Genomic DNA, 21,949 nt, shown 5'->3' on the forward strand with positions numbered 1-21,949 from the left:
ACGCGGGAGCAAGGACTAGCCCAGTCACTGCTACTGTATCATAGTGACACTGTTCTTGCTCCGAGATCCACACAGACTCAACTCTGGAAAGAAAGGGAGTGGCTGTGGGATGAGGTGCCCAAGCCGAACAGCAATCAGATGAGGCTCCACCAGGACCTAACCCCGCAGATGGGGTCTGAGTGCACAAGTTAGTCTGGCTGTGTGAGGAGCTCTGTGAACTCTTCCAGAAAAAAACTACCATAACTGATGAAAATTATTAAAAAAAAAAAATCACCAAACCCACAAATCAAACATTTAGAGTTTCTGGAAATTATCCTAAGGGCACTCAGGAAATAAAGAAACATTTATTCAAGAAAATCTACTAAACTCCAGTAAAAGCAACAAGTCTGTGGCAGCGGAACTGTGACCCAATCCACCCCAACTCAGCCCAGCTTGGTGTGACAGGGAACGGGACTATCCACTCCAGGTGGAGTTGCCTCCCCGCAGCTCCCAGTCCAGGGCTCTGCATCTCCGAGGAAGAGGCGGGCCACGGCATTTCATGTCTCTTCCTCACCTCCGGGAGGAGGCTGTATCCAGACATCGTTCTCACCCCAGCCTGCTTGTGTGGGGATGTGATGTGCTCCAAGAAGCAAGCTCAGACAACTAGGGCCACCGCTCCTGTTGGGAGACCTCCCTCCAAGAGAAAACAGGTAACGGTCTCAGTTCCCAGCTTTTCCTGAGCAATGGCCATGACCCAGAGAGCTCCCTCAAGGAAAGTGTGAGGAAATTCAAACCTAGGAGTGCTCTCAAGGACAGTGGAATTCTGTAGTAAGTAATTACCACAAGCCCAGTAGCCCCACAACAGCAACATGTTAAACCAGAGGCCAGCTTGTTTACCGGAAGTAACTGGGACGAGAGATAGCCAGGAAGAACCCTCGTGGGTAAACAAAACAACTCACAATCTGGCCTCCAAAAATGATCTGTGGAATAACATAGGCCTGTGGGCACTGCTGAAAACACGAGAGCAGGCAGCCAGCCAGCAGTTCGTGGGGCCTAACGGCTGTGTGTGATAGTGACAGAGACAGCCTCACAGAGAGAGCAGGGAAAGAGACGGTCAGTGAGAACCCTGCTAAGACTGCCCTCAACGCAGGAGACCGCACATCCCTCCAGGGAGCAGCACCAAAGGACTCACACGGCGGGGGAGACGGACTCACCAGTCTAGGCAAGTCACCAAACAGTGAACAACAGACGAGGGCAAAGTAAGATGGGGGGGGGGGTCAGAATACAGTAAAGCTGCTATGATACACTATCTCAAATGTCCAGTCTTCCAGATGCCTGGGTGGCTCAGTGGTTAAGCAGCTGCCTTTGGCTCAGGTCATGATCCCAGAGTCCTGGGATTGAGTCCCACATCGGGCTCCTTGTTCAGCAGGGAGCTGCTTCTCTCTTTGCCTCTGCCTGCCACTCTGTCTGCCTGTGCTCACTCTCTCTGACAAATAAATAAATAAAATCTTAAAAAAAATAAAATGTCCAGTCTTCAACAGAAACAGTAAGACATACAAAGGAACCGGAAAATCCGACACTCGCACAAGGGAAAAAAGTGAGCAGTAGAAGGTATCTGTGAGAGCAAACAGGGGTCAGATTTATTCAACAAAGACCTCAAAGTAGCCACTGTATGTGTGCTCAAATACTAAAGGAAACCATATTTTAAAAAGTAAAGGAAGGCATGAATGACAATTTCTCATCAAGCAGACAATATCAACAATGGCTCAGTCAGGTTAAGCGTCTGCCTTCGGCTCAGGTCATGATCTCAGGGTCCTGGGACAGAGTCCTGCTTTGGGCTCCCTGCTCCGTGGGGAGCCTGATTCTCCCTCTGCCTCTGCTGCTCTCCCTACCTGTTCTCTCTCTTGCTTGCTCTAGTCATAATCTTGAAAAAAAAAAAAAAAAAAGAAAAAGAAAAAGAAAAGGCTGAGTAAAACGTGAGGCACACAGATATCACCGGAACATGCAGAACATGCAGAAACACACTGTGTGGAGCGGCACAGAGGAGGGAGGCAGGAGCTCAGGTCCACCGGGGGGAGGCTGTGGCCCAGGTACAGACCGAATCCACAAGTCAAGGGCCAGGAATGGAGATGGAAAATGGTAAAAACAAAAAAAGCCCCCCCAAACCAAAACAACAACAACAACAAAACCATATGGAAATTCTGGAACTAAAAGTATAATAACTGAAATGAAACTTTCACCCCTCGGGGGCTCCATGGCTCATCTGAATGGATGGAAAGAAGACTCGGTGAAGAAAATGGACAGAAATGATGCAATCTGAAAGACAGAAAAAAGAATGAAGAGAAACGCACAGGGCCTGAGAGGACTGTGGGCCACCGTGAAGTGCAGCAGCACACCCACAGACAGGAGTGCCGGGGGAGGAGAAACAGAAAAGAGCAGGGAAAATACGTGCAAAAATAACGGACAAAAACTCCCCAAATTTGATAAAACAACAACAAAAAAACATTAACCTACATATCCAAGAAGCTTGTGTGGAGGCCAAGAAAAACAAGGCTGTACCTACCTCGAGTCTAGCCCTGACATAAGTACAGCCATCTTGGCAAAGCGGAGGCTGGCACCTTGCATCCCCTCTCCACCCACTCCCCTCCCCTCGGTGGTATGTGTGAGATTCCTCAACCAACCCTGGCTGTCCTAAAAGAAAAACAAAGAGTTAACTTGCAGAGATCACAATCCTGCAAGAAAGGAGTCTCCCTTGGTTTACAAATGTCCTAGAGATTTACGACAAAGAAGCTATCCATCAAAAGCCCAATTTCCAGAGGCAAATAACTCAGTTCCTCAAGCCCTAACATCACCCTCCCTTCCATAAAACTGAAGGAGGCTGAGGCAGAAGGAAATGTAAATAAAGTTAAATTTCTTCTAAACCCAAATCTCACTAACAAGGACACTTGATAGAAGTGTGAAACTTTATCTCTAAACCTCCAAGGTAGTGTCAGCAATCATTCCCAAGCATATGACCCACTGATATACATCTAAAGGGATCACAAGAAGATTTTTATTATTGGTAATGAATAACCTTTTCCCAGACAACAGCTAGCCCCTCAAGGTCCTGGAGACCTCACTTCCAAAATTCCTTAGAGACTTACATCATCCATAACCCCCTTTGTCCTCACCCACTGGGAAGTCCACCCCTACTCTGCCTTTAAAAACTCTGACTGTAATCTGGCTCGGGGTCCAAGTCCCTACCCCACTGTGCCGGGTATACTTGGGCCCAAGCTTGAGCTTGTCAAATAAACCCTCGTGTGATTGCATTGGTGCTTGGCTCCTTGGTGGTCTCTCGGACACGAAAACTCAGGCATAACACTTGAAGCATTCGTAGTAGGATACACTCCACACGATCCAGAATGGGCATATCACAATGAGATGCTAACAGACAAAGATGAAGAGAAAATCTTGAGGGCAGCAAGAAGAAAACCACTCATCAGTATAAGGGAAACCTAAGAAGATCCAGGGCTGCCTTTTCATAGAAATGCCAGAGGCAAGACAGTGAGTCACATATCCAAATGGTGAATCCCAATGTGAGTTCAAACATTCACATTGAGCATTTGTTACGGGATTATTGAAAAAGTGCTGTTGGGGCATCTGGGTGGCTTACTCAGTTAAGCATCTGACTCTGATTTCGGCTCAGGTCATGATTGATGAGGGAGCAGGAGGCTGGCTGAGGATGGAGCAGGGGCTGGTGCCTTGCACCCCCTCTCCACCCACTCCCCTTGGTAATATGTGTGACATTTCACAGGCACCCCTGACTGCCCTAAATGAAGAGCAAATGGTTATCTTGCAGAGATCACAGTCCTGCAAGGCAGGAGTCTCTCTTGGTTTACAAATGTCCTTGAGATTTACAACAAAGAAGTTGCCTTATCAATAGCCCAATTTCCAAAGATATATAACTCAGTTCCTCAAGCCCTAACGTCACCCTCCCCTCCATAAAAAACCGAAGGAGTCGGAGGTAGAAGGAAAAGTAAATAAAGTTAAATTTCTTTTAAGACCTAAATCTCACTAACAAGGACGTTTGATAGCAGGAATGTAACATTCCACCAGGAGACTCCCAATTGTCTTTGTTAGTGCCTCATTAGAGGGAAAGTGGCCTTGGCTTGATAGTAACCAGGCCTTCAATATCCTGACAGTCTTCTTTACCCCAATAACCCTTCTGAACACCCCTTTGTCCTCACCTACCCAACTCCTGTGTATATAACCAGCCACTCCTCACAACCCGGGGCAGCAGCATCTCCGTCTGCCCACGGGTCCTGTCCCCGTGCTTTCATAAACCACCATTTTGCACCAAAGATGTCTTAAGAATTCTTTCTTTAGTCGTCAGCTCCGAACCTCACCCCACCGAACCTGACTTAGGTTCTGGGACTTCATCATGATCTCAGGGTTATGAGATGGAGCCCCAAGGTGGGCTCCGTGCTGGAGCCTGATTAGGATTCTCTCTCTCCCTCTGCTTCCCAGCCACCCTCTCCCCTGTGCACCAGGCACACATGCTCTCTCTCTCTCTCAAAAAACCTGCTGCTTTACTTAAATATTGTATATTCAAGCATATCTGGGACTGATTAAAGTATATTTATTCTTATATTCTAAATTTCGAAAGAACAGAAAAAACCTAACCAAGAACATTGTATCTAGTAAAACTATCTTCCATAAAAGGAGAAATAAAGGCATTTCCAGATAACAAACACTGAGTGAATTTGTTGCTAGCAGACCTGTCTTACAAGAAACACTGAAGGAAGTTCTGGGGTGGGGGGCGGTGAGAGGGATGGAGTATGTGGGGGATGGGCACGAAGGACGCACTTGATGAAATGAGCCCTGGGTACTGTTTGCTGGGTTTGTGTATCACTAAATTCCACCTCTGAAATTCTTAACACATTATATGTTAATTAACTAAATTTAAATTAAAAAAAAATCAGAACAAACACTTTAGGAAGTTCTTCCATGTGTAAGCAACTGACCCTAGATAGTTAATCAAATCCATACAAAAAGCACCAGTCAAGGTCATTGTGTAGCTCTAAAAAGACAGCTTAAATGCCTATCTCCTTTCTTCAAATGATTTTTTTGAAAAGACAGCAGGGCACCTGGGTGGCTCAATCAGTTAAGTGTCTGCCTTCAGCTCAGGTCACGATCTTGGGGTCCTAGAATTGAGCCCCGTGTCAGGTTCCCTGCTCAGTGGGGAGCCTGCTTCTCCCTTTCCCTCTGCCTGCCATTTCCCCTGCTGTGGTCTCTCATTCACTCTCACTCTCAAATAAATAAGTAAAATCTTAAAAAAATTTTGTGTAAAATGCAAGGCACACAGGCATCACTGCACTACTACTAGAACATGCAGAAACACACAACTCCAAAAATATACTGAGAAAAACTATTAGAGCAATTAAAACATTACACAGAAAAATATCCATTTGCTGGAAAAGAAAACTGTAAAGGAAGGATAACAAAAAATAGGGAAAACACCAAGTAAAATGGCACACTTCTGCGACTACAGTAAAAACCACTGAATTGTATTCTTCAAGTGGGAGACTTGTATAGTAAGTAAATTTTATCTAACTACAGCTGTTATTAACAACAGCAACAACAACAATAAGAAACAAAGCCGAGAGGTGGCCCCAGTTATGTGACCTGCTTGGGAAGAGCTCATCCCAAACAAGAATAAGGCAGCCTGTTTCTTTCTTTCTTTCTTTCTTTTTTTAAGATTTTATGTATTTATTTGACAGAGATCACAAGTAGGCAGAGAGGCAGGCAGAGAGAGAGGGGGAAGCAGGCTCCCTGCTGAGCAGAGAGCCCGATGTGGGGCTGGATCCCAGGACCCTGAGATCATGACCTGAGCTGAAGGCAGAGGCTTAACCCACTGAGCCACCCAGGTGCCCCAAGGCAGCCTATTTCAAAGGCTTTCAACGCACAGGCTGTTAGAACCTGAAGGGACAGTAGAGTTTCTACATCTCATTCACCCATAAATTATATAAAATATCTCTTCCCAAGTGCCAAAACTTTCCAGGGTGTCTGCAGCCCCATCCCCGCAGGTCCCAGTGAGTGGGCACGTCCCCATCTGCCCCACATGACCTCCTACCCCTTGGCCCCTGTCACTGCTGCGTGGGCTGAAGAAGCAGAAGGCGCTGACCCAAGGGTGCCTCACTGACAGACTAACAGCCCCAACCTGTTAGCTCAGGCTTGTGGGAAAGGTATATCAGCATCATTAGCTATGGGAACCAAACTTGAGGGTCATGAGGCAGACTGAAGGTCACGTGGCAACCAAGTTGTTAGGTGACCCCTGGACACCCCCTCGGCCAAGCGAGGTGCAGAGGGAGCAGTCTTAGGATCTTAGAGCCCCCAGATGAGACCCCATGAGACCCAGCTGGATTGCGCTCTTGACCTTTGACATCTGTGGGCACTGTCTCTATAAGAAACTTGACTTTTTCTCACGAGCTCACCACAACTGCTTTTAGCTTTTTTTGCAATTAAACGAGCCCTATCATATATAGCTTTAAGTGATTTTACTTTGTCCCCTCAAAGATGGACGCAAGACCCGCTCACCATCTTCAGGAATAATCTTCTCTAAATTTGACAAGTACTAAGCTTTCCTTGAGGTGAACTAGCTTCAAAGCCTTTACCCTTATAAATTAGAGCACAGTCTCTTCTTCCATATGTTTATATATAACTTAACCATCCTGACACATGAAGTCTAGTCAGCCTAAAACTGAGCAGAGCCAGAAACTGTGCTGCAGCCTGAAAGAGAGGGACAGAAAAGGCGGACGCAGGTCTCGAGCAGCTCTCTGGGGCTGTCATCAGAGCCGCCATATCCCTGTGACCACCACGTCGCAGACAGCTGTGAACAGATGGCTGGGAAGAGGGTCTCGCCCACCTCCGTCCAGTGGGGGATACCTGATAGAAGTCGGTCTTCTCTGCGATGACTTTCAGTATCCCTGGAGCAATGGGAGGGACTGTCACCATCTGCAGCTTGCCGAAGAACGGGTTGTGTCCAGAGCTTTTGTAACGTTTCATCTTGTCTTCGATGACAAGCGCTAGGGACTGGGAATGGTTGATCACCTCCAGCAGGGTGGAGATGGCCACGTTCTGGAGGAAGCAGTCGGTCACACAGCAGCTGACGGTCATGAGGGACCTCAGCCAGGACGGGAAGCTGCAATCGCCGGCCCCTGCAAGGAAGCCAGTCAGAAAGACAGAACCATGTGATGATGGCTCGCTGGGTGCAGATTCGGAGACCCTCTGAGAGCCACAAGTCAGGCGGCCAGCAGTGTGACAGTAACCTTCTGGTGCTGCCATGATTATCAGTAATCATTCGGGGCCAGAGGACAAAGGACCCTGAGTCTGCTTTCAAAAGCTTGTCAGGTTATTCGACTTCTGAAAATGTCAGTCTCAGGGCTTTGAGATGACTCAGAGCGCCTGCCTTTTATTTATTTAGGAACTTACATATAGTGGAACTCATGTTAAAAGTTGCTTTTAAATTTACATGTAGTAAATCCACATTTGTGGGTATCAAGTTCAAAACATTTTTTAAGGCTCTCCTGATGGCAGGACACATGGCATCAAAGAGGCCCAGAACAGGGGGTCTGGGGGGCTCAGATGGATAAGCCTCTGCCTTCAGCTCAGGTCATAATCTCGGGGTCCTGGGACTGAGCCCACATAGGACTCCCCGCTCAGCAGGGAGCCTGCTTCCCCCTCTGCCGCTCCCCCAGCTCATACTCTGTCCCTGTCTCAAATGAATAAATAAGATGTTTTAACAAAACAAAGAGGCCCCAAATAAACTGTGGACTTCAATTCTAAGTGCCGATCCTCAAGTACAGCGTCATGTGCGGCTAATGACTCCCGAGGAAACTGCAGAGGAAATTAACTGATGACTTCAAGAGGGGACGGCTGTGTTCCTACCAACTTCATCACTTCTTTCTTGTTTTCCACCTTCCTCTCTTTTTTCTTTTAAGAGTTCACTGCCTGCTAAAGACTGTAATTGTGTCTGCCCCAAATCCGTATGTTGAAGCCCCGATGCCTAACGTGCTGGTATTCAGAGGTGGGGCCCTTGTGACGGCATTAGCCCCCCCATAAGAACAGACGCCAGTGCCCCCAGGATGTGAGCGCCCTGTGAGAAGGTGGCCATCTACAACCAAGGGGAGAGCTCTTATCAGAAACAGTGCTGGCACCCTGATCTCAAACTTCCAGCCTTCAGAACTGTGAGAAAGAAATTTCTGTTCCTTAAGCCATTCAGTCTATGGTTTTCTGTTACGGCAGCCTGAGCTTCTAAGACACCGCCTGTTATGGGGTGAATTGTGTCCCCCTGACTCCCCAAAATTCTTATGTTGCAGTTATAAGTCCCTTCAGGACCTCAGAATGTGACCTTATTTGGAAACAGGGTTGATGAGGATGTAATGAGTTCAAACAAGGTCATATTAGAGTGGGTCTCAATCCAAAATAACTGGTGTCCTTATAAAAAGGCAACTGAACACAGGACGTATAGACATACACAAGGGGAAGCCATGAAAAGACTGGAGTTATGATGCCATGAGCAAAGGAACTACCAGAAGCTAGGGAGCGGCTAGAACACATCCTTCTGAACCTTCCAGAACAGCCCAGGCAGTATGCTGATCTCAGACTTCTGCCTCCAGAACTGTGGGGCAATGCATTTTTGTTGTTTAAGACACTTAGTGGTACTTCATTAAAGTAACCTTAGCAGACAAACACAAATCTTTAACGACCGGTCTCATGAACTAGTCTATTTACTATTTATCATGAAGCACCTTTTACTTTCCAGGCCTCTTAACAGGCTTTGCGGGACTCCTCGAGTTTAAAAATACGGTCCCAGCCTCACCAATCTGCCATCTTTAAGAGGCAAGTCAAAAGCACACACCACGAACGACAAAACACACATGGCAGAGAGGGTGTGGGCCACGTGACGGGCTCCTCAGGGCGGACTCCAGGGGGGCAGCCCTCTCACCGGGAAGCTGGAAGAGTGCTTCGCAGAGCCGCTCCGTCTCCTCCTCGGACAGGTAGACGGGGAAGGTGGCGCAGTCCAGCAGCAGGTGGCAGGCGGCCGCGAAGGCTTCCCTGCAGCCCTCCCGTGAGCTCCCCAGGTCAACAACCACCTGCTCCACAGCCCAGTCCTCCTCCTTTTTTTGGCCGGGGCTCCTGGGCGGAGGCGATGGCAGCTCTGCACTTTTTGTCTTAAACGGAGACCCTCGAACTGTGAACAAGTCTGAAAGCATCTGTTTAAACTGGGGCACGCTGATGGGCTTTGTGTCCCACGGGTTCTTCCTGTCGGAGTCGCTGCCCGCTGAGCACGGTGGCCCGTCCTCGTCCCTCCGGGCCGCGGACTCGTCACACTTGTTCTCTTCTCCGGACCCTGCCAGCTGTGCTCCAAAGATGTTCTTGTGCGCAAAGTTGGCGATCAGCTCCTGGATGCAAAGGAACGTCCTCTGCATGCTCCCACCCTTCTTCCAAACATCGTCTTTCTCCGGAGAAACCCTGGGGACCCTCAAGTGCTCCGAGAGCTCCGGCGACGAGGCACTGAGCCCGATCCCGCTGTCTTCAGATTTCAGGGGAGGAAACGAAGCGTCTTCGTCAGCCGGAATCACTGCCTTTGTGTCTATAATCACTTCACTGTTTTCACCTTTTACTGGACTCTGTGGGGGGAAAAAAAGGAAATTTGTGTTGTACACATCTCGTAAGGCCAAGGGATTCAAATACCAGCTGAATCGGGCAAATCATGAATAGGTTACTTCCAGTTTTTTGAAATCCTAATTTTCTACACCAAGAGAACCCCTGTGTAAAAGTGTATAATACAATGAAGAAGGCACAACAGGGGAAAGAAGGGGGGGCAAGCCCAAAGAGGAGGCTGCTGGGCCCCACACTCTCCAGGAAAGCGGGCTTGGAGCCCACTTTGTATTATTTATTTAGGATCAAGGTTCAAAAACGTTATTTAAGAAGGGTTTCTGGCATATTTAAATTAAAAAACTGAATGAGGATGTCAGGCTGAGGGCAAAATAAAGGCATGAAGAAATAAAATGAAAGCAGAAAGCCGGAATAAAGTGTTTACTCATGTACATATAAGTACCCCTCCACCGACCTACTGGGGAGTGTGTGAGTGTGTGTAAGCGTGCGTACGCGCGCTCCATCACTTTTTCCGAGGGATGACGCTGTGATCTTTAATCAGTCAACCTCTCCTCTTACACTGCTAACGTCATTAATATCCCATTAAATTTAAAACATTTCACCATTTAAACCACTGTGCTCTACAGGAAGAATGAAATAGTCCACGCTTTGTGAAACATCGATAATTATGTTTGAAGACACATGCTTAAACTTTGTATCTGAAATCATTTAAGGGACTTTTTTATTAGCTATTACAGCTAGGAAAAAAAAACAAACAAAAAAGGACTAACTCTGGAAAGGGAGTTAAAACACCCCAGTGCGGGCCCAGCCCCGAGTGCTGGGAGCAGCTCCGTTTCTGGGTGTCCGCCGCCCAGTCGGCCTGCGCTCCGGCCCGCAGCTGCACTGGACGGGTGTCAAGGGCCGAGGTTTCAAATCTTTAAGCAAAGTAGAAAATAAAAATAACCCAAAGACTGCAGGCCCCCCGCTCCTGACTGGTTACCGTCTTCTGGGAGCACCGCTTGGCAGGATCTGTGCCAATTTATTTTTTTTATTATTATTTTTTTAAAGATTTTATTTATTTGACAGAGAGAAATCACAAGTAGACGGAGAGGCAGGCAGAGAGAGAGAGAGGGAAGCAGGCTCCCCGCTGAGCAGAGAGCCCAATGCGGGACTCAATCCCACGACCCTGAGATCATGACCCGAGCTGAAGGCAGCGGCTTAACCCACTGAGCCACCCAGGCACCCCAGATCTGTGCCAATTTAGAAGGCGCACATATCTCTCCAGTTTGAAAGGAAATGGGTTTGACTGCAACCCACGGAGAGGGACTGACCCTTCAGAGAAACCTGCAACCACGAGCCAGCTGGGCAAGGAAGCTTAGCCCAGCGCTGCCTGTAACAGTGAGAAGCCAGAGATCACCTAACTGCCCTAGAGAGGAGAAGGCCGGAAGCCATGGGAAAGCCACACCCAGACTATCGCACAGAAGTCACCCAAGAGTAAGAAGCTTCTACATAAACCGGTATGGAATGAGGTCCCCAAAATACTGTTTGAGAACCAGAGCAAGTCAGAGAACACTGTATGTTATGGGTTGAACTGTGTCCCCCTCAAAAGATGAATCAGTCCTACCCCCGGTACTTGGAAATGTGACCTTATTGGAAACAGGCACTTTGCAGATGGTCAAGTCAAAATGAGCTCATTAGCGTGGGCCCCAATCCAACATGACCCATGTCCTTACAAAAAGGAAATCTGCACACAGGGTGGGGATGAAGACAGAGCAGGATGCCGAGTCCACAGCAGGGAGACCCCAGAACCTGCCAGCACCGCCAGAAGCAAGGACAGAGGATGGAGCCGACCCCCCCATCCCTCCCCAGAGAAAACCATCCCCGCCCACACAGTGGCCTCAGACTTCTGACCTCCAGAACCAGGAGGCAGTAACTACCTCCCCATTTAAGTCCCTCGGTCAGTGGTACTTTGTTACTGCAGCCCAAGTAAATGAGCATCTCACTTATGTGTCTAAAAGGACACCAACACCACACAAACACACACACACACACAGGAAGGTCTGGACAAACCAGTACTGGAATCAAACCAGTACCTGCAGCGAGGAGTGGGCGGGGGTGATCAGCGGAAGGGGGGTGGTCAGCTTCCACGCTAAAAGCTTCTGGGAAGCATCTGAGGATTCTAGAAGCAGATTTTAGGTAACACCTTTACATCCTCTGGTCCTAGCCCACCCTAATTACTTCCCACTCCCAGGAAGTAAGTAAGCCAAGCCCAGAGAACCATGTCCGCTCCCCAGGGCTGTACCGTGCTTCCACTCGTGGGCTCCATGTCCAGGTAGGAAGGTGGCATCTGGACCTTGCTGAGCACTTTGAAACACGTCTTCAAGGCTTGGGTGAGCTCAGGTAAGCTCAACGCCTCCATCTCCTCAGCCAGAGGCTGCACCAGGCAGCCCAGCACCTGAGGGAGGTACTGGGTTTGCACTTCAGAGTAAAGTTCCTGTGGAAAACAGGCATAAGTTTAACTACTCATGTTTCCAATTTCTGGTCAGAAAAAAAAAATGGTGCCTTAGAAAGTCCATTTTTTTTTTTTTTTAAGATTTTATTTATTTATTTATTTGACAGACAGAGATCACAAGTAGGCAGAGAGGCAGGCAGAGAGAGAGAGAGAGGGAAGCAGGCTCCCTGCTGAGCAGAGAGCCCGATGAGGGACTCGATCCCAGGACCCCGAGATCATGACCTGAGCCGAAGGCAGCGGCTTAACCCACTGAGCCTCCCAGGCACCCAGAAAGTCCATTTTTAAAAAATATTTTATTTATTTATGAGAGAGAGAGTGAGAGTGAGCGGGGGTGGAGGGTGAGCAGAGGAACAAGCGGACTCCCACTGAGCAGGAAGCCCGATGTGGGGCTCCATCCCCGGGCCCTGAGATTGTGACCTGAGCCAAAGTCAGACGCTCAACCAACTTAGTCACCCAGGTGCCCAAGTGTCTTTACCTTTCTTAACAGAAAATCATTTCCAGGTTTATTTCTATATTAAGGAAATTAGTTTCCTTTGAGAAAATTAGCCAACGGCACAGTTTTATGTAGAAATACCTTTAATCCCACTCCTGAAGAACCGAGGTTCAGGGTGAAGCCAAGTCATCTCTGCTGGACAAAACTTCGGCTTAGGCCACTTACAACTGGCTCAAAGTTATAACCTTTTTTATTTTTTTAAAAAGATTTTATTTATTTATTTGACAGAGAGAGATCACAAGTAGGCGTAGAGGCAGGCAGAGAGAGAGGGGGAAGCAGGCTCCCTGCTGAGCAGAGCCCGATGCGGGACTCCGATCCCAGGATTCTGGGATCATGACCTGAGAGGAAGGCAGAGGCTTTAACCCACTGAGCCACCCAGACGCCCCTATAATCTCTTTTAAATAAGACATAAAAGGCATAGGAGATTACATTCAGCTACATCTTCCATGCCAAAACAAACACTGCAAGTGTGCATTACGTGTACCCATTTTTCAAGAAGGTGAGGTTTATCAGGCCAAGGACACTAATGAGAAGGTGAACAACAGCAAGCACAGAGCCGGCCTCCTCTCCACAAGAGGCCTTACCAAGGGGATAACATCCAGGAGGAACACCAAGAGGGTGCAGAGTTCTGACACCGTCGGTGGAGGGCTGATGCTTTTCCCAACAGGAAAAGTCCGCTTCGCTGGTCTACACAAGTCACAGGAAAGAAAACCAAATCAATTTTTTTTTTCCTTTGAAAACTTCAAGCATTTCTTACGATGTGCAAGCAAGTTACCCTATTTCAAACATAATGAAAGGCAGCTCTGTCACCCTGGTAAGTAAGCTCTAGTGCCTAAAACTATCAGACATGGAGGGTCAGTCTGTGCCTTAAATTTGCGTGTCTCTGAAACACGTTCACTCAGACCTGAACGTCACCAGTTCAGATGAGGGCGGATCCAGGCCCAGGTGGGATGCCACACCCAGCGGATCTGGAGCTCCAGCAAGAGGAGGAATGCCAGGTGCCCCCCCAAACCATGTTCCAAGGGCAGTCTGGGTAGCAACATTCTATTCCTTGAAAAAAAAAAAATCTGAAAAACAATGGCCAAGGGTATAATTTCAGTAATGGGTGTGTGTGTGTGTCTGGCATTATTTCTTATTCTTTCTTACATTTGAAATGTTTTGTAGTTGATTTTTCTTTTCCTTTCCTTCTTTTTTTTTCTTAAAGAAAGCATACCTTTGTAATTCTGAAACAGAAACAGGCAAACCAAAATATACTCCAGCTTCAGTTTAACACGGCCTTGCTGCTGCCCCTGGGTCTGGCTACAGGTAACTGATTCGCCACAGACCTGAACGCCCACCGGGCCCTGGCTCTAGAGGACACAGAGGGGCACAGTGGGGAGCAGCTGGGAGGTCAGGCATTCCTGGGTTCCCGCCTCGGCTGGCTGCTAATTCCTGGGCAATGCCACACGATGGGCCTTTTGTCCCTGGGCTCTGACTTTCTTATGTGATCCAAATGTCTGCTTCTCTTTGGGGTGTCCTGAGGAGCTAGTGAGTATACCTGGAAGGCTTTCAGGCCAGAGGAGAGCCCACAGCAAACAACAAGGAAAACTTCGATTGAGTTGCCAGGTAGGGAAAGAACAGTGGCAGCAAGGAAGTCTAACCGTGTGACTCAGGACAAGACAGGGTCTGAGAGATGACACTATTCCTCACGCTGTGAGAAGAGGGACCTGGGATAGGCTGACAGGGAAGCATGCGGTTCCCCAGAGCGCACCACAGTCCACAACGGCAAGGTGGTGCAAGCCACTGACCGGATGAACGGTGACAAATAGCTGCTCATGGCAGCTTAATGCTTTTATCTGACCAGTGATACAAAAATTTCAGTAAGAATTTAAGACTAATGATTTTAAAACCATGCACTCTAGTCACAGAACCACAGATCTCCACCCCTTTAAACAAATGAGCTTCCGGGAACATGCGTGCAGTTGTATCTGGTCAATGTAACGAGAAAATGCAGAAGGTTTTCTCGACTTAGAATTAATAAATAAGGAAGCTCCAGAATTATGGGGCACAGAGTACCTGAGGCTTCTTACCGGCAATGTTTTTTTATTCTACTACAATTTTAAGAGAATTCTTTCCCATCATGTGCTCAGCACAGACCACCCAACCTGAGCCACGTTAACAGCTATTGAAACCACAAAAGCCTCTTGAACATTCCATAATCCCAAACTGGATACTTACCTAAAGCAGTCCTCAAAACACCTGGTCATATAGTCCCAGAGAAAGTCTGTGCTGAGGGACGTGATCAGCAAATTCACTGTTTTAACAATCTCGGAGGCATTTCTGTTTTCTTTTATTGCACTGTAAAGGAAGGCAGATGCTCATGAATGCAGCTGTGAGAAGCCGTCTATCATGAGAACACCATGTCTAAAAAACTGTATTTCGTTTACTTACTTCTAGAGAGACAGACAAATCAAATAAAGGTAAAAATGTTATTGGCCTGATATAGGAAAGAGTTTGCATAACACCATCCTAAACAATATTTACACTGTATAAACAATATTTACACTGAGGCATTCTCTTAGGAGTAAGTACAAGAGCTACTGTGAAAAAAAAATCTGGTAAAGGAAAGCAGTTTTAGCCCATGTGTGAGGCCTTAGATACCCTGCTGGTGAAATAACATGGTACACCCATTTGGTCAGTCGGGATTTATTTTAAAACAGTATAAATCCTTACTGAGGAGCCTAAGGCAAAGTTACGCTCCACTGCAGAAGACAGGAGAGCTACCCACAACTTGCATTTAAAAAAACAGGCAACGAAATAGCTAACGTAATTCCATCTTTGTATATTATTTAGAGAGAGAGCGAGAGCGAGCGAGCGTGCAGGAGCTGGGGGAGGGGCAGAGGGAGAAGATCTCAAGCAGACTCCCTGCTGACCATGCAGCCTGACACGGGGTTGACCCCATGACCTTGAGACCATGACCTGAGCCAAAATCAAGAGTTGGACGCTTAACGGACCCAGCCACCCAGGCAGCCCCGGAATTCCACCTTTAAAATAAAAGACATACAACTATCGATTAGTGTATGCATTCCAAGTCTGCAGAGAAATGAAAATGTTTCATGTGTTTCTCTCAAGGGCAGTGGGATTGTGGGTGATATCTTTTTTCTTGATACCTTCAAATATCAGTATGTTCCACAAATGGCATGTATTACTTTCACATTCAGAAAAATAATAATTCTAGGAGAAAAGAGCAAACATTCTAGGAGAAAAAAGCAAACACTCAGAACTCTTGGTACATTCACAATTGAGAAGCCAGAGAAATCTTCAAATAGATTTATATTTTCAATATACGCAATGCCAGTTCAGGCAGAAGGAAATTACATCAAGGATAAGGTAAAAAGGAAGAGACTGTATTGTCTTAAAAGGAACAAAAGCAAGGGGCACCCAGGTGGCTCAGTCAGTTGAGTGTCTGCCTTCGGCTCAGGTCATGATCCTGGGGTCCTGGGACTGAGTCCCGTGTAGGGCTCCCTCCTCCACGGGGAGCTTGCTTTTCCCTCAACCCTTTCTCCCCACCCCACCACCAGTCTAATAACTAAAATCTTTAAAAAACAAACAAACAAAACAAAGCAAGAACAAAACCCGGGATTGAGAGAAAACCACACGTTCCAAGACAACACCCCTGCCAGGTCCTGAACCCCACACGCTCTGCCTTCGGGGTCCTGCAGCACATGTCCTCAGGGAGCCCCTGGCTGGGTGTCCCCTCTGCCGCTGGACCCTGATTCCACCTCCCAATCTTCTCTCAGGCCCTGCCGTCCTCCCTTTTAAATCCCCACATGGGGACATCAGATCCAGCTGCCCTTAAACAGCTTGTGCACCTGCCAGTAAATAGGGTCTGTACAGCCCAGGCTGGGCAGAGACTAGCTCACATGCCTCTGACGCCAGCCAATAGGAAACAGGCCATTCATGGTGACAGACTCAAGAGCATCAGTTATCTTCATGGCTGGTGTGATCCCTTGCGTGCCCATGTTCTCAGCCCCAATAATTTCTAATAAACAGCAAGGACAAGAGACTCGTACCATAAGGGAGTGGGGAAGAAGCATGAAGCTGGGGGGCAAACCCATACCTTACTAGCGAGTTTCCACTCTGGGTATAACTAAGTTTAAGATCGGAGCCGAGCGCATCTCCGCAGTAAGAATAAAAGGCCCGGATGACTTCGAGAAACAAATCCCCAACCACTCGAGGGCCTGCAGTTAAAACAAAAACGGTCAGAGAAAGATGAACAATTCATGTTTACAACAGTAAATGACACAGGTGTGAAGAGAGAGCATAACTGCACAATTTCATTGTCTAAAATGCTCAGAAACTCATTTGACAACGACAACTTTAGCTGGGGAATACCATCCGTGAAAATGGCCAATATTTTTGTAGTGCTTACCACGTGCTGGACACTGTTCTAAGCATTTTCTATCGGTTAAACCTTATTTACTCCTTCCAATAGCCATAAGACCAGGGACTGCACTGCTGCACTGATGACAGATAAGGGACAGGCACCGAGAGGCGAAGGAACTTATCCAAGCCAGACTCTGTCTGGGGGAGCCAGGATATGTGCTCAGGGTATGTAAGTGTGCACAAACTGCTTGACCAGAGATGCTACTCAGCATAAATACCAATGAGTAGGACCACTTTTCTGTTTTACATTCTTTTAACATTTTTTTACATTTTTATTTATTTATTTTTTTAAGATTTATTTATTTTGGAGAGAATGTGAGCGAACACAGGGGTGGGAAGAGCAGACAGAGAGAGAGAGAGAGAGAAACCCAAGCAGACTCCAGGTTGAGCACGAGTCCAATGCAGGGCTCAATCTCATGACCCTGGGATTGCAACCTGAGCCAAAACCAAGAGTCAGACACTTAGCCTGGTACCCCTATTTTATTTTATTTTTTTAAGTAATCTCTACACCTAGCCTGGGGCTCGAACTCATGACCCTGAGATCAGGAGTCACATGCTCCACTGACTAAGCCAGTCCAGTACCCCTCCAAAATCTTTTTTTTTTTTTTTTAATTTTATTTGTTTGACAAAGATCACAAGCAGACAGAGAGAGGGGGGGGAGCAGGTTACCTTCTGAGCGGAGAGCCCCACTGTGGGGCTCGATCCCAGGACCCTGAGATCATGACCTGAGCTGAAGGTAGAGGCTTTAACCCACTAAGCCATCTAGGTGCTCCCCACAAAATCTTTTAATCATGACCTGGTATCCCACAAAAGAAATGCCACCACTCCTGGAGAGCTTACTAAATGGCACAAAAGAACAGAACCAGCTGCAGGTTAGGGAAACATTCCTACTGATCAGGCAGGTGGAAGGCAGCCAGACATTCTGCTGCGTCCATAGCAACCACCGGGCAGGGAAGGGAGCGACCTCTCACCCATGTGATCAAGGGAGGACAACTGGATCGATTCAGAGGAAATGAAAGCTCTGTCAACGCATCTGTGTTAAAAAGCAGCCAGCAGATCGATCCACTCTTTTATGCTTCTTTTTCACAAAAACAGAGGATGTGCCTCTGAGAAAACTTTTTTCACCGAAAGCCCCGCATATATTTTATCTACAGTGTGAAGATGCTGAATGCTTTTTACAAATGAAGGCAAGTTTGTTTCCGTGACTGAAGGAGAAAATGAGGCAGCGCCGGACGCCTGGTAGCAGAGCAAGGGCCGCCCTGCCCCTTCAGCTCTACTTCTGTATAATCCACTCCTCTGCCTCCCAAGTATGTCTTCCCTGGGACAAGGAAAGTAACAGACAGGAAAATCAGACGGCGGGATCGGGCAGAAGGCTGCCATTCATCCCCGTCGGGAAACGCCGACCTGGAGCCAAGATGGCAGCAACACTTCACTTGGCTCACTGACGGTCACTGAGGGTCATAAAACCCTCAGCCTCCAAAATACGGCTACATTTTTAATTTGGTCATTTCCCCAAGTTATGCAGGAAGCTCCCAATACACTTAAAAAGCTCACTTCATTTTTTAGTGGAAATCGTGATTTTTCTGAGCTGCAGTCACTCCACACAAAGAAGTAGAGCCATCGCCAGCGGACTGAGGTAGCAGAGGAGGGGAGGGACAGGGGGAAGGGCACAGGGCAAGCTCAGGGGCACTTAAGGCCAGAGTTGGGAGAAACAAACACTTCATGCTTTGAGTCTGGCCAAGAGCAGCTAGAGCTGTACATGTCACGGGATATCACGGGATACAAGGTCATCCGTGTTCCGTGACCGAGCGTCTCGGGTGTGGTGGGTCTGCGTGCAGTCAGGTAAGCAGCTATGCCCTGTCAGAGAGCTTAGGCTCTAGAGTCAAACAGACTGCATTTTAATCTCAGCTCCTAGGCAGCCTCTGGCAAATCACTGACTTTGCTCAACCTTTGTCTTTCCATCTGTAAGATAGGAATAGTGAGAAAACCCACTTCAGGGTTGTTGGAGGCAAGAAGGTACATAGGGAGATGTAAATGATGTATACAAATCACTTCACACACAAAAAAATGCTCAAAAAATGTCAGCTGTTATGATTAACAACAGTAAAAACACATGAGGACCTCAGAGTCTCCCTTCCATATAACTGGACTGGATGCCTTTCCCCCCCTTGCATCCCTAGAACCTAGCATCATCCCTGCCACACAGCAAATGCTCCATGCCTGTCCCTGAATGAATAAATGGTCTCCAACCTCCACCCCAAGAGCAGAGGGAGAAGGGACCTCAATAAAGCCCTCGATTCTTGTTCTCTGCAAACAGCGACCAGGCAGTGTCCAAATCCTGAGCGCTCAGACGACAGCATCAAACTTGAAATCTCAGGGCTCCTGGGTGGCTCGGTCAGTCAAGCATCTGCCTTCAGCTCATCCCAGGTTCCTAGGATGGAGCCCCACGTGTGCTTTTCCTTCTCCCTCTGCCCCTCCCCACACCTGTGCTCTCTTGCTCTCTCAAATAAAATCTTTAAAAACAAACAATAACAGGGCGCCTGGGTGGCTCAGTGGATTAAGTCACTGCCTTCAGCTCAGGTCATGATCTCAGGGTCCGGGGATCGAGTCCCGCATCAGGCTCTCTGCTCAGCGGGGAGCCTGCTTCTCTCTCTCTCTCTCTGCCTGCCTCTGCCTACTTGTGATCTCTCTCTCTCTGTCAAATAAATAAATAAAAATCTTTAAAAAAAAAAACAAAAAACAATAACAAAAACCCCTTAAAATCCTATGGAGAAGCTGGAGACCCATTATGGTGTTCAAGTGACTGGATATTAAGATCTTTAATTTTTTTTTTTTAAAGATTTTATTTATTTGGCAGAGAGAGAGCACACGAGCATGAGCAGGGGAGGGAAGCAAGGGGAGGAGGGAGAAGCACGCTCTCCACTGAGCAGGGAGTCCGCTGTGGGGCTCGATCCTAGGCCCCCGGATCATGGCTCGAGTGGAAGGCAGACACCTACCTGACTGAGCCACCCAGGCACTTTGGATATTAAGATCTTACTGTGAATGGATATCGGAGCAATTTCTACTCTTTAAGCAAGGGAGAGAAGGTCATTTTTTCAGCTGAGGCTCACAGGACCACAGTGTGTATCAGGAGACCCTTTAGGAAACGGAGTCTAGTTCAGCTCTGTTCATTTGGCAGAGGAACAGCCTGAGGCCCACATGGCAGAAGTGCCTGCCCCGGGTCACAAGGCAAAACGAAGGAGGAGGGTCTCCTACTCCCTTGAAAATAAAATCAAAGCTCACTTGAAGCCGGATATTTGACAGAAGGAACATTCTCGCGAAGTCAGTACAGTATATGCTCTGTTCGCACACGCCAAAATGTGCATAGCAGGAGCTCAAAGGACTTCTCTAACAGAAGTGCTCATGTTATTGTGCAAAACTCGTAAGTGGCCACTGAGCACATAACCGGGCTGAAGTACTTCAAGATTTGGAAGTTCTGATGGACTCACACTCAAAATAACATGCTGATGTGTCTCGCACAGGCAATCCACATCGGGCTCATGACGGTGACCGCGCTTCGCACGTTACCTATTTCTGGCTTGTCGAGCAGACTGACGAGGACTCGGAACGGCTTCAGGTACGCGTGGTGACGTTCCTCTACGTCGGCGTCTGAGAACTTCTGGTGCAGTATTTCAGCTAGACCCTGTTTTGTTTTGTTTTTAAAGCCACAGATCAGGATATTGTACACAGCACAGTTTGACATTACTGGTTGTTCTACTTGTAAAAACTCTGGGATCGAGAGAAAACCAGTCACGCAGCGCGGAATGAGCACAGAAAAGGGTTCCCCACCGTGGATCCAGGACATGCCCCATGTCTGCTCTGAGGTCCTGCCCATCAATTCACAGAGGAATCAGGACCAGGAATGTTCTAGACCGGGATCTACTTTGCCGAAAGGCTCCCTTACCTCAACTAAAAGATCCTTGGAATATCTTTCAAAAAAATACGAGGACTGGTCTTCGTAAGAATTTGAGAGCTCGGATTCTGGCACAATGGTATTTCCTTTAATATCTGAACCTATAAAAGAACAAGGATCATGAGCTGTTAACAAGATCTAAAATTTTAAAGTACATAACCCTGCGCGAAGGTCTCATGTTCCAGCATTTTTAAAAATAGAATTCCTCCAACAGAAAACTAAATTCCAATCTGGCAAGACTAAGTCACATTTTCTTCTTTTGAGAAAAATGTGGGGGTGCTAAGGACTCCACTTCAACAGGCATCAATTTAGTTTGTCCCGAGAATTCACCCTCGGTGTCTTTGATTGTCTGATTACAAAGATCTAAAGGCATGAGGATCAGTTTTTAAAACCAGCGTCTGTATGACAGTATGTGAAACCAAGCTGTTCTCACATATATGCCCTTATTTTGAGCTTTGGGTAAAGACCAAGGGAGGGCAACTCATGGTATAAGGAGAGAGCGTGGGCTCTGAGGCTGAGGCTAACAGGCTAGACTCAGCACTGGACTTGGATCCTGGGTCCTCTCCATACACAGCAAGTCAAGGTCAACCAGAACAGAGCTGATCATTTAGTAAAATCATCCTTTTGATAAAAATGCTTAAAAAGCCTGTAAATATTCTTCTTGAAATCCTTTATAAACTTCTATGCAATGGGTTCTGAAAGTTCTGTATCTAGGGAGAAAAGAGGAAAGAAAGGGGAGAGGGAACTTTCTGACTCTGGTGTGAGAAGACCCCCATGTTGAGGGTTATAAACTTGGTGAAGCAGAAGATTTTCTAGGGCAGTAAGACTACTTTGTGTGGATGCTGTCCTGGTGGACACACGCCCTCGCACATCTGTCTACACCCACAGAAAGCACACCAGCAAGAGCGAGCCCTGATGGAAACCAGAGTCTGGGTGATGACGTGCCAGC

The 21,949-nt window shown here is 47.4% G+C and overlaps 1 protein-coding gene across 14 annotated transcripts in view; it reads right to left on the bottom strand.

Annotated features, from left to right (window-relative positions):
* DOP1B (DOP1 leucine zipper like protein B) overlaps positions 1 to 21,949 on the bottom strand; it is a 109,431-nt gene that overhangs the window by 41,101 nt on the left and 46,381 nt on the right. For all 14 annotated transcript variants that reach the window (XR_014309398.1, XR_014309399.1, XR_014309400.1 and 11 more), the window contains 8 exons: positions 20,992 to 21,101; positions 20,616 to 20,730; positions 16,723 to 16,843; positions 14,841 to 14,960; positions 13,208 to 13,310; positions 11,921 to 12,112; positions 8,966 to 9,650; positions 6,904 to 7,175 (listed from right to left, as the gene is read on the bottom strand). Coding sequence is in view for 9 of the 14 variants with exons in the window: in XM_082722651.1 (XP_082578777.1) it covers positions 6,904 to 7,175; positions 8,966 to 9,650; positions 11,921 to 12,112; positions 13,208 to 13,310; positions 14,841 to 14,960; positions 16,723 to 16,843; positions 20,616 to 20,730; positions 20,992 to 21,101 (1,718 nt within the window). In the remaining 5 variants the exon portion in view is untranslated. The remainder of the gene's footprint in view (positions 1 to 6,903; positions 7,176 to 8,965; positions 9,651 to 11,920; positions 12,113 to 13,207; positions 13,311 to 14,840; positions 14,961 to 16,722; positions 16,844 to 20,615; positions 20,731 to 20,991; positions 21,102 to 21,949) is intronic.

Source organism: Mustela nivalis (genome assembly GCF_964662115.1).
Source record: "Mustela nivalis genome assembly, chromosome: 1".
Lineage (NCBI taxonomy): Eukaryota > Metazoa > Chordata > Mammalia > Carnivora > Mustelidae > Mustela > Mustela nivalis.